The following is a 14,073-nucleotide window of genomic DNA, read 5'->3' on the forward strand; positions in this document are numbered from 1 at the left end:
ATCTTTAATAAATAATTTGTCAGATATCATTAATGTTTATTTCGGATTGTTTCAATAAATTATATTAATAAGAGACGAAACTTTTTTTATAAGGAACTTATAAATATTTGGCTTACAATTAAAAAAAATAATAATCGTGAAAACAGCTAATCGAACGGCTAATGACGAGTATAGCTTAGGCGGATATTAACTAAAAATTTGAATTACCTTATCAATTAGTGGAAGTTGTTTTGTATAGGATCTGATTGCTGCAAACATAAATTTGGTTTAAATCTCAATTGTTTAGAAGATTTCACTAGTTTGAGTGACTTTTTAAACATTAAATATAATTTCTAATAATCTACTTTATGATTATTTTATCTAGGTTCCTGTGTTTGTAACAATTGGTATAATAAGAAATAAAATAACAAAACTTTTTATGTATAATTTTATTGTGCAGCTTAATCACGATAGCAATAATAACAACAATATTATAAAAGTCACAAACGTGTATTTTACACGTATTTTATTGACGATGTTATTAAATGTTAGAATAATGAACACAATAATAAAATACTTTTTGGTATAAAATCAATAGATACATTTCTTTCGCATTTATGATAAATAAACTAATAACTATAACTAGGCCAAAAAAATCTTAAATATAATGTAACTTCGGTATTATTTGTTTGGCTTATTATTTAAAATATTTTTGTATTGATAACAGTTGATAAAAAAATAATGAGTTTTAGTAGTAGTAGGATTAGTAGTGCTGATTCTATTTGGTAAGTTAATATAATTATTGCATTGAAGGCATATGAGACATATGTTTTAAAACATTTTAGAAAAATTAGTTATTTATTATATAAATATCGGTAAGCTATTACACCTTTTTTATACGAAATAGCAAGAGACCTATACCTGAAGTGACATCTTATCATTTCGTAAAATAGTGAGGCAAAGGTGTCTTAAGAAAACGCAATAAAGTCTGCCACCCACCCAGTTCCACCGTTATTCCTTGTAGTTGTAAATACAATTTTAACATAATTGTCATCGCTTGTATAATCTGCAGGAGTTTCCATGCAATACGAAGAAATAGTATTGCCATTTTTATCAACAAGGGTAAGGTAATTTTGTGTACAGATTCGGCCAATATCGAATACAGCAAAATGTAACATTAATCTTGTTCCTATTGGTGTTTCAAGTTCCCATTCACATGTGGATTTTTGTCTATAAATTTCAGGATAAAGAGGACTTGTTACTCTTCCTGCTACATTATGAAGTACCCCACCACACCCTGTGCTCTTATTGGTTGCAACGTAATTTAAATCATAAACTACTGCCTCTGTTCCTACAATATGATTATGTATAAGTAAATAACGACTACTAGAAAATATCTGTATATAATCTTGATATTCCTTAGCTATTTTGGTGACAAGTGGTGCACTAGTTGTGTTGCCATCGAAAATCTCTAAAAACGCCTGATCATCCCAATATACCGGGCTTGCCGATAGAAAATACATTGATATAGTATAGCTTTCTGGTACAGCTATTAGAGTAAAGCAATCTCTAGCATCTGTATCAGTGTAAATTATAGGTTGTGATTGTATTCTTCCATATAATTCAGTGTAATTTCTGCCACACAAACCAACGTATGATACTGAAATTTCTAAGCCTTTGTGTTTTTGAGAGGTTTCTGCTGCTGCTGTTTGTACAATAATATTGACGCTACCGAAAACGTAATAATCGATTGATTTTTTTTTACCACATAATTCAAAGCGCTTGGGAGATTTTAATGTTGAGTCATACATTAATGTAGCATGGGACAAGAAATCATTTGATGATTCATTAATAATAAAATCTTTACCTATACTCATATTTTTTGGCTGTGAATAACTATTTATGATAACCTTGTCTTTGTCGCACCTATTTCCTGAACTAGGTTCAAGATCCATGTCTTTTACTACAATATGAACTGTAGAGTACGGCTCAGCGCTTGATTCAAAAAAGTAACTACAATGTAGTCCTCGAGGGATTACCCCGTTTTCATAATTCGGTGATTTTAATATTTGTAATGTATTCGAAATCGATAAAACTGATGGGCCGCATAGAGAAGGATGAGCTGACAAAAGTGCTTCAAACCCGGAGCTAGTTACCTCTCCATCGGTAGTAAGTCTAACTGTCATTGTATTACTCGATGAAGATAATTGTGGCGGATATGAGTGCCCACAAAATGTGCCAATGACAAGGCTATTAGGATTTAAGCCATCTTTTAGTTCTACAAAGTCGCAGTCACAATTACTTGCACCTAATGCTGTTTGGTTTACGTTTATGCAGGAAGCTATATGGAAGGATGTGAATTCTATTTTGACAATGTGATCATTTGGCGCCTTTATTTCCCAATGACAATCTAAATAGTTTTCATAAACAACATTGTTTCCTATGAGAGGAGATTTAATTTTTTTATTAGATGTAGCTTTTAGATCAATTTGCCCGCCGCAACCGACTGCTTCCGAATATGAGAAATAAATTTCTACTCGAAATCCTTTATAGCTCAAGTTACTGTCCGAAACAAACTGTAATAACATTTTATTTCTACTACTTTTTATAACAGTGGTACTGTTGACGTGACCACAAATTAACGACAGTCTTTTATTTAAATCTATTGTATCACCGTCATATACAGCTAAGTAATCGTTATAACAATTATAACTACTTTCCAAATCTATATAAAGGAATTTAAGTATTATTATCTTATTTATTGGACTTTCAATGGACCACGTACAATTGCTATTTTCAATATAGTAATCTGGACCTGATGTTAACATTGTAGGATCCTTTATCGATCCCCCACACGTATATAAAGAGTAAGACAATTTGAATCCTTTTCTTTGTCCGTACGCATCAGTCTTAAAGGTAATTTGTACTTTATCGGAAGCATACAGTGGAGGTGGTAAATCTTTTCCACAATACAGACCATAAAAATAATTATAATTACTATCCGCCGTTAATGTTAAGTTGTCGTATTCACATTCAGGGTATGATCCTTCGAGTTCGAAATCTAAAAACTTAAGTAACATCCTTTTAGAGGGAGCTAGTATTTCATATTCACAATTCAAGGATGGATAATATTCATATAAATATCCAGGACTATATAAGTACTGTACTTTATCTTTTGCCATTAGTTTTCCGCCGCATAAAGGTTTCCATTGCGCTTTAAAGCCATCTAAATTCGTTGACCCATCTGTGCGAAATATCACTTTCATTTGATTTGATGTTGATTCGATTGGAAGTGGAATACGGCGACCACAAAGTCGTGCAATTTCTTCGTATTTATTTTCTTTCCAATCATAAACTATAATGGCATCTTTTGTGCAATTAGTATTATCTTCCACCGCAAATCGATCGATAAATTTAAGAGATACTCTATATCCTATTTCTGCGTAAATTTGCCAAGTACATTCTTGATTATTTGGGTAATTTTTAGGATAGTTTGGGGAAGTAAATATTCGATCTAATTTTGTAATGTACCCCCCACATTGAACACTGACAGTCTTAATAGAAAGTTTAATATTAGTATTATTTTGAGATTTTGAATGATATTGAATATAAGTATACATAAATGATGTCAAAAGTGCCTTTTCTTGTGATTTTGTTTTACAGTAATCTCCTATAGTAAGAGAATTTGGGGATACTCCTTGTTTTATCAGTAAAAATTCATTAGCACAATCTAAATTAAATGAACCTTCTAATTGAAATTCACTTCTAACCCCTACAGGAGTTATTATAAGCCATGCACAATCAATAGTACTATTATGAGCAACAGGTATGTTTAAAATATTTACTGCGTCTTGTCCTGAATGTACCACACCTCCACACTGATATAACTTCCAATTTAGGTCAAAGGTTAAAGGCTTGCGGTTATACTTTTTTACCATAATTTGCATATTTACAGCAGGTATACTGTATGATGCTTCTGTACTATTACCACAAATATTGCGTTTGAACATCACACCGCTTGCAATATTTGAATTTATAACTAGTTGTGAATCCATAAAACGGCATATATTTCGTCCTGAAGAATTTATTTTTACATTTACAGATAAAGTGTTATACTTCATATCGCTGTCTGTCACTGGCATCCCATTGTAATTCCATTCGCATAAGTAAGATTTTTCTAAATCTGGAGATTTAAGCAGTCCTTCAATACCTCGCAAGCTTCCTCCGCATAATGCTGGTTCATCAGAAGTAAATTTGGCTTTAAAACGATGTGGTAATTTGTGTATGTTAGCAAGAACAAAGAATAAGGATAACTTATTTCCTGTTGACTCAAATATTGTTGGAGTTTCAGAATAATTAGAATTAGAATATCCTTCTATTCTTGATGTGAATGTTATGCCATTCGAAACATCCAACTCTTGAACTAAGTCAAAGTCTAGGAGCTCTAAACGTATTCTTCGAGTCACATCGGGGACTGTAATACCCCACTGACAATAGAACAATGTAGTTTTGCGTGGGTAGCCAGGAGTCGTTAAGTATCCTTCAGAAGTTCTTATATCACCACCACAAGAAGTTTGGGAAGAATTAAATGTAAAACGAAATCCTCTACTTTCTGAAACTTGTGTCCATTGACTTGGCTTACCAATCTGTAGTTTTATTATTAATTTATTAGTGTATGTTTCAATTGGTAATCTATAATCATCCATGCTATTATCACAGAACTCTTTTATTTTACCTAAACCAGATGTATTATTTGGAAATATTGATTCTTCAATTGTGATTTTTGTTTCACATGGTTTTTCGGATTCGGGAAGATTTAAGTCTTTAAAGTTTAATTGTATACCGTACCTCGGTGAAGATATTATTTGCCATTGACATACTGTACTCGCAGGTAGAATAGGCATGTGTGGATACCCAGGAGATAACACTTCCCCTGAACGTGCAACAATTGTTCCACCACACATATCTATAGATATATTAGCTTTAAATCCATTTCTAGGTTCTGCAATTTGAGTTGAATATTTTACAAACATTGCATTACTACTAGTTTTGATTGTAGCTGGTTGTTCTCCACAAATAATTTGTTTAAGTGGAGCCAATTGAGATGATCCGTCTCTAATTTCGACAAATTCAAGATTACATTTTGCAGAAACTTCCAAGTCAAATCTTTCCACGAAATCAATCCTCAAAATTTCTCCCGGAGGACCTGTGAAAGTCCAAATACACTCGGTGTATGGTGTTGGTACTGAAGGATAATTAGGAGATGTAATAATTTCCCATTTGTGGTCAGCGTCTAAAGTAGATGTTACTCCACATTCGATATTTTTTTCTTCATAATGTAACTTGAAATAGTAAAATTTTTGGTAAATTCGAAAATTTCTAGCATTTGCAATATAGCTTATATATACAGCATTACTGGATGAAACAATTTGGTCTCGATTTTCATGAGTATATCCACAAAATTTTCCATCACCTAATAACGGTGATTCGACACTTTCGCCGTTTCTCAAAATAACGTATGTTGTGCAGTCATTATCATTTGATATATTAAAGTGTACAAATTGCAGTTGTATAGTTCGCCCTGGGCGTGCTTTTATGGTCCAGTTACATTTAATTTTATCTAGAAAACCGTTATCGAAATCTAACCGTGTAATTTCAATTACACCTGATTTATCTTGTAAAACTCCACCACAAATTGATTTTACCTTTGCTTGAAATCCTTTTCGTGCAATAGATGGATCAGATTTAAATGTCACTTTCATAGCCGTTGTACTTGTGAAACTTCTTTTATTAACATTTTCAGTGAGGCACAAATTTTCTATCATCGGATTCCAGTTTGCTTGATTTAAAGAAAAAACTGAAATATGATCTGCAAAACAGTTAGGAGTTTCCTCTAAAGCCATTTCATTAAAACTTAGACTTAAATGACGACCAGGAGTTGCATCAAATATCCATACACAGTTCAAGTCAGGATCATAAGCATTCGGGTAATTTGGAGAGTTAAATACAAAATCATTTTTAGGCAATACTATTTGTGTTTGATTTAATCCACAATTTATTTTATTGCTATCCTCTTTAATACCTATGTTTGATTGTGTCCACTGAATATGAAATAGGGAACCAATATTTTCTTCGTCTAATATAAGTTTTAAGTAAACGACATTTGAAGCTGTCTGTAAATTCATATTCTCTTTTTTTAATAATCCACATAATTCTCGTAAAATTGGAGCCTCTTCATCATAGCCATCGTAGACAAGTAATTTGCTACTACAAATTTCATCATTTCTATGTACTTCCAAATGATCAATACTTAAACTAATAATAGTCGATACTTCAGTGATAATTCGCCAACTGTATTCGCCTTGACCTTCATATGGGAAAGGATAAAGAGGTGATGCTATTTCACCGTATTGTAAACCAGTGATTTCATTTCCATGAAGAAATCCATAATGAAGGATAAATCCCTGACCTGTTTCCTTTTCATCACTATGAAATTTAATATATAATTTTGTTCCTGTCGTAGTATTCACGGGAATATCATGACCGCAGTAAACGGCTATTAGTTCGCCTCCACCGTCGTTTTCTCTTATTTCCAAAAAATCTTCATTGCAATTTTCCGAAGAAAATAAATCAAAAGCTTCAAATGTAATATAAACCCTATTACCAGGCGATGTGGCTAATGTCCACTCGCAGTCTGCATTACTTGGATAAGAAAGTGGATAATTTGGTGAAGCGATAGACCCCTCTTCTGAAAATAGCTTGCCTCCACAAGCATTCGTTAAAACTGAGTAGTGTGCTAAAAAATTTCCTTTTATATCACCTATATATGAACCTAGCAGGATCGTTAACGAGCTTCCATGAGATATAATTGTAGGTGGGACTTTACGGCCACAATACTCATCAATCAAGGGAGATTTTTCGTCATTACCATCGAGGACTCTAAGGTAAGATGATGGACAATTACGGTTAGTTATAACATCAGTACTTTTTGGTATAGATATGTGTTGTATCGTTAATTTTACCTTATCACTCGGATTTGGCGCAATAATTGTCCAGATGCAATTCTTATTGTTGTGATTAATAAACTGATTATTTGAGATGATTCCATCAGTTTTTGATTTTATTACTGCTCCACATGTCATAGAGAAATTTGCTTTAAAGCCTTTGGCACTCCCATAAGCATCAGTTTGGAATTGTACTTTAAGAAAAGAATTCTCTGATAAGATTTGAGTTTTATTTGATTTAGGGCATATTAAAGTAGTATAATTAGTATTATATTTATCAAAATTATCATAAATTTTTATAGAATCACCACAATCATCTTCGTCTGCAGAGTAAAGATCAAAACTGATGAAATTTAACTCAATTCTATGATATTTTGGAACCGATAATGACCAGAAGCAATCCATATTATTTTCATAATTTTTGGGGTAATTTTTTGATTGTATTAATCCAGAAGGGGAATTAATTTCACCACCACAGCCTTCTTTTATGGAAGAGAAATATGAATTAAAATAAACATTTCGTGAGGACGATTTTTTTACTAATCTAACAAATAAAAAGTTAGAGCTTGTTCGTACAGTAGTTTTTACTCGATGACAAATTTTTGATATCATCGGGAAATCTTTATTTTGGCCGTTATAAAGTTCAATAGCATCGATAGAACAATTTTTAGATTCAGTCATATAAATTTCCGAAAATGTTATGGATATAGCGGTCCCTATTGGAGTTTCAATGATCCACTCGCATTCTATTTCATCCATAGAACTTAAAGTACGATCCATCGTGAGAGTGCCAAAACGCTTTTGAATATGACCACCACAACCGTAACTAATCCATTCCAAACGAAACCCATTACGAGGAAAATAACTTCCCGAAACAAAATTAATTTGTAAAGAATTACTCTTAGTACTTATTTGTTGTGGCAAATTAGTGCCACATAATTTATTGGAATATTCTTTTTCCTGTATTTCTTTAAATTGCAAATAGGCTGTTTCACAAGGACGTCTAAAATACCAGTGACGGCGCGAGGAAGACCATGGATGATACGGGGTAAACTTTGGAAATAAATCGAACTTGGTAAATGTAACGTTAATTTTATTGCCTTTAGGAACGGTTATAGTCCAAAGACAGTTCATATTCAATGGATAATTACCCGGATACCCCGGGCTTTCTATGACACCGTAACTTCCACTAATATTATTATTACATATTGTATCGTAATTAAGAAGAAAACCCTTACCACTTACGAAAATATCTGATCTAAATTTAATAAATGCGTAATTACTAGAAGTTTCGATGTTTCTTAATTGAGGAGACATAAAACAATTCTTTCCGAAACTAAAAGTGTTACTGTCACGACCGTCGAATATTTCTACATAATCGTCTTTACAGTCCATTGTTCGCTCTAAATCTAATTCTACAAATGTTATTCTTATTTTTGAACCACTGGTCGTGACAATCTTATAGAAACATTCAGCGTTTTCATTGTAATTCTGAGGATAATTTGGTGATGATATTGAACCCTGCGGACTACTTATTATTCCTCCACAACCCCTTATAGTTCCGTCCCATTCGATTTTAAACCCATTCCCACTTAAGTAAAAATCTGAATGAAATTGTAAGTAAGCACTGTTAGCAGTGGTTATTACACGCTTAGATTTAAAGTACCCGCAAAATGTTCCTATTAAAGCAGATTTTTCTGAAGTACCATCTCTTATTTTTAAATAATCACCTAACTGGCAATTATTCCGTAAAGGTCTCTCCAAATCAAAATCGGTTATATTAAGCATGATCTGTTGACCAATTGGCACGGTTATTATCCAGGTACAATTACGATTTGATTCGTAATTTTGAGGCCAACCCGGAGAATATATATATCCATGTGATTTTACATAAAGTCCACCACAATGCGTTTTTTCATCTAAAAATGCATATGATAGTGAGAATCCCTCGTGGCGCACACTGACATCTGATACAAATTTTATCATGAGACGGTATGAAGAAGTAGTTAGAGCAGGTGGCAAAGTGTTTCCGCAATATTTACCTAACGTATTATTCTCATTGTTTTCATCAATTTCACTAATTAAAACGTAGTCACTATTACATGATGGCATACTTTCAAGTTCAAATCGATTCCAAGTCAACTTAATATGCATTCCTTGTGATGCAATTAACATCCATGTACAGGTTTGACTATTAGAATATCGGGTACCAATGTCCATAGGGTGGTTGATAATGCCAGTATTTTCTCTATAAATTCCCCCACATTCTGTATTTATTGTCGTGTAATTAGCGTAAAAACCTCGTCCTGTTATACTAATGTCTGATTGAAATCTAATATACATATAATTATGAGTAGACGTTTGTGTTGGTGGCGTAAATTCTGACCCACCACAAAATCTGCCCATCAGTGTAGCGTTTATAGAAGATCCATCCCTGATTTCAACATGATCATACTGACAATTATAATATCTGTTGTCTTCAATGTCGAAATCTTGGAATGTTAAAACTATCGCTTTACCAGGTGAACTACTAATAATATAATCACAGACCATATGTTTTGGATAACTAAGAGGGTATCCAGGAGTTTTTATAATTCCACTATCTCCTGTAATCGTTTTTAAACAAACCGATTCATATGTTATTTTAAATCCTTCAGATCCCGTAGAATGATCAGTTTTAAATAAAAAGAAAAGACTATTAGAAGAAGATGTATAGAATTTTGGGTGACTATTTCCGCAGAATCTTCCAACTAGACGTGAATCTGTATTTGGACCATCATAAATTTTTAAATAGTCGTATCTACATCTGAAAGATCTTTCGAGGTTAAAAGATTTGAACTCAATACGAATTCTCGTTTCTGGGCTTGTTTTTATTTTGTATTCGCATAGTAAATTATTTAAATAGGCACCATTGTACGACGGCGAGACAATATCCCCTCTATCATTAGTAAAAAAGCCACCACATCCTGGAATACCTTCAATAGGGGCATATGTTATTTGAAATCCCTTCCCGTCACCGTATCCATCAGAATGAAAATATATAAGCATATCAGATCCAGCCGATTCGATCGGTGCAGGTTGGGTCGAGTTACAATATTGACTTATTAGTGGATCTATTGTGTGGCTTCCATCGTATATAGCCAAGAAATCAAAACTACAGTTTGCATGTTTTTCTATATCAAGTTCAAAAAAGTGCAATTGTATTCTTTTACCCAATGCGGTCGATAAATGCCAATAGCAGTCACGATTCGGTGGATAATTGCCAGGAGATCCAGGTGAACGTATGTGACCGTGTGTAGTGGCATTTATTTTCCCTCCACAAACTGGTGGTATACTAGTCCAATGTAAAGAAAAGCCATCTTTGGCAACAGACTGATCTGACCTAAACCAAAAGTACAGATTATTATGACTTGAAATAATATTTCCACCTTTTGGGAAAGTGTTTCCACAAAATCTGCCTATAAGTTGACTAGCAGAACTTCTACCATCATGAATTTGTACAAAATCATACCGACAGTCAGAATGGTATTCTAAATTAAACTTACTAAATGTAACATTAATAACTTTATCTGGAGCTGTGTGAATCACCCATGCACATCTAGAATTATGATTATATGACGTATTAGATATTGGGTATATAATACTACCTTCTTCATAATCGAGAACTCCACCACAAGGTTGTGCATGTACTTGACATAGATCACCGGAATATAAAGCAGTACATTCGCATCTATATCCTCTTGATAATCTTTCGTCCAGCCTACATGTACCTCCATTATGACATGGATTACTAGTACAAAAATTGTTTTCTTTATTACATCTAGCACCGCTGTAACCTGGGTAGCAAATACAAGTATAGCCTTGACGAAGCTGATGACAATGACCATGAGCTCCACATGGATTGCTTTCGCATCGTTGTGTAGTATTATCTACTGCAGAAACATAACACCCGTGTAATCCGATACCATCGCCGTCCATTCCTAATGGGCACATACATTGTGTTACTCCGCCGAGTGATGTGTTGTCGATACATTGCGCTGATGGATGACAACCTCCGCGGTTAAAAGAGCAGGAACCCCTCCAAGTACACGTAATTCCATCACCTTGATAGCCTGGTGGACAGGACCCACAAATGCGGGAGCCAATAGTGTTATGACAAGAAACCATCGGGCTGGTGCTACAACCGCCATTTGGTATAGTAAGGCACTCATCAATATCATAGCAAGCAAAACCATCACCTTCATAGCCTGTTGGACATGCACCGCAACGAAATGAGCCAGGGAGATTAATGCACTCTACTCTTGGGTTTACCGAACATCTGACGCCCTGCCCAGATTCACATTCATTTACGTCTGTTAAGCATGCGACATCATTTCCATTTGTCGTCCAGCCTTGGTTACAAATACATTTAATACCCAGACTTGATTCTACGGGGATACATGTCCCATGTCCACACATCTGAAAATCACCCTGGGAACAATTTTTAGCTGTTCTGGTACAGTCAATTCCATACCATCCTGGTTTACAAACACATTGATATGAACCTGGTAAATTGATACAAGTCGCACCATTTTGACAACCTAGATCAGTGCCGGCAAAGTTACGACATTCATTTACGTCTTCATCACAGTTAGATCCTTTCCAATTCGATGGACACAGACAGTGATAGCCATTAACTAAATTTAGACAGGTTCCTCCATTCTCACAAGGATGAGATTGACATTCGTTTTTCTTTTTGTTGTTAAGTAAAGTCAGTACTCTATTATTTAATGTATTAATTCGTCGTGTTAATCGAGTGACATTAAAATTAAAATTACTTGTTAAAGTGGCAGTAAGAGATTCAATCCTTTCTATTCTTTTAAGTAACTCATCAGGTTGTGTCTCATAGTTGTGAACGTTATCAATTCTTCCAGGTATCACATTTTGATTGTTATTTGTAACGTTCCTTAAGTTTTTAAAATCTATGTCACCAAAAAATATGGAAGACTTGGGTCCGTTTTGTCGTAAATAAATACTCTTGTCGTATGCTGGTTCAAATATAAGATCACCATCCGAAACTTTAATTTTAGGTCTCTCATTATACACTTCACCATTTAAAAGTACAATGCACAAAAACCAAACGGTTGAACGAAGCATTAATTTAAGCATCGTCCCCGCATATCCCGACGGATAATGTCTGCAGACTGGAAGCTAATCAATTTCTCGTAGCTTAATTATGTTTTACAATCCGTACAAGGGGCGTATGTGCTTGATATCACTGGGCCATGTGGTTATGAATACTGATAAATTTTAATTTTACAAAAATTGTAATTTAATCGGTTCATTCAATTGTAACCGATAAATCAAATACAACGAAACCGATTTAATACATACATAAATTCTAATAGACCTATAGATCTATTCTTCACGAAGGCTTTCCTCCACTTTAAGTAATCGGGGTAAACTGAGTGACGCTCGTGCTTAAAAGATATATTAGTGGCGTGAGATGTCTAACACTAGACCAAAAACAGCATTAAAAAAATACCGATTTGCTTAAGTTATATGAAGACGTCAAATAGAGTTATTTTTCAATGAGTGTTTTAATTTAATTAATAATGTTATGATTATAATAGCTGATTACCGATCACCTTTTTATTTTATCTTATAGTAAGTATTATTATGATTAGTTTCATACTTAGTATTAGTTTCTAATAGTAAGTATGATACTAAGTTTTACAGAGAATTATTAAAAATTTAAATTTATTGTTTAATTCAGAAAAAACATTGATATTAGGTATTATATATTAAAGATGCGGTATTTTACCCATCCATATCTTACGTAACGTCACAGGCCCGGGCGGCAAGACTGATGAGGCCCCGCAGCTTTAAAAAAAATAGATTTACTTACTTTAAAATTAGATATTAATTAAGCTTTTTATTCCGTTTACATCTGTATGTATATATGTTTATATTTAATATATGTATATATATATATATATATTTATTTATGTTTATGTGTAAAGTCTAGATGGCTGTGAAGTGTAGTGTTTTGATCTTGATAAAATTATGTAGGATGTTTGATCAGGGGAAAGGGCATGCATTTGGGATCCCCCCAAGACTGAAGGCCCAAACCACCCCTTCCACCCCCCTGTTAGTCCGCCACTGCGCAGCATTCAGTTTAATTTGGATAATAATTATTTTAAGGTATAATAAAACATATTTAACAGGTACAAAGTTTATTACCAAAAATTGTCAAACTCAGTCATCTTTAGTATAGTAATAATAATTAAGTTTTCGAGTGGTATAAAAAATTGCCTTATCCACACTAAGTAATAATATAATTTAACATTATTTTTTTTACAAATAAATGCAAGTAATGGCAACTCTTTTTCAACACAAATTATTTAATGCTCAGAATAATTGAAATATTACACTTATTTAATATTATTAAAATTGTTTGTTAAAGTGCAAGTCATCAAAAATTCTCAAAACTGGCTTTTAATTATATTGAATAACATTTAAAATACCTAAGCAATTGCTTTGTAAAGTTATCAACACTTAAGAAGTAATTTTTCTATTAATGTGATGTTTAATGTTGAAATATTTATTTGGAACAGTTGAGTCTAATTTTCACAATGGCATATAATATATAATACTCTAGACTAGACTATACAATGTAATTTATATCTCGTAATATACTATATATTATAATTTAAAGTGAAAAGCTGGCTTAACAAATTACATGCGCAAAATGCGCACACTGGTAGGTATTTAAAAAATATAAATGTAAAGTTTATTTACACATGACACATATATTCGAAATAGACTGATGTATTTAGGTAAACAAATGAATTTGATTACAATTTGACACTAAAAACTTTTAAGAAAAATCTCATTAATCTGTGAGTAAGTATTTAATAATAATAAAAGCTGATAAACTATATTGTTTATCATTGAACCTATATCTTTGTATGTTACTTTTGAAATGCGACAACTTATAGTTTATTACGCTTTAGTTGATATATATTTTTTAATACAATACTAAACGAACTTTATAGTGCATGTGCTTAAGAAAGTTTATTTTTGAATATAAAAAGAATAATTTAAAAAA

General features: G+C 33.0%; 1 protein-coding gene across 1 annotated transcript; it reads right to left on the minus strand.

The window, feature by feature from the left end:
- Positions 1 to 633: 633 nt before the first annotated feature.
- LOC125077931 (cubilin-like) lies at positions 634 to 12,158 on the minus strand. Its single transcript, XM_047690050.1, has one exon. The coding sequence runs from the start codon at positions 12,129 to 12,131 to the stop codon at positions 948 to 950; it is 11,184 nt and encodes a 3,727-aa protein (XP_047546006.1). The 5' UTR covers positions 12,132 to 12,158; the 3' UTR covers positions 634 to 947.
- Positions 12,159 to 14,073: the final 1,915 nt, after the last annotated feature.

This window comes from Vanessa atalanta, chromosome 4, assembly GCF_905147765.1.
Source record: "Vanessa atalanta chromosome 4, ilVanAtal1.2, whole genome shotgun sequence".
Taxonomy (NCBI): Eukaryota; Metazoa; Arthropoda; class Insecta; order Lepidoptera; family Nymphalidae; genus Vanessa; species Vanessa atalanta.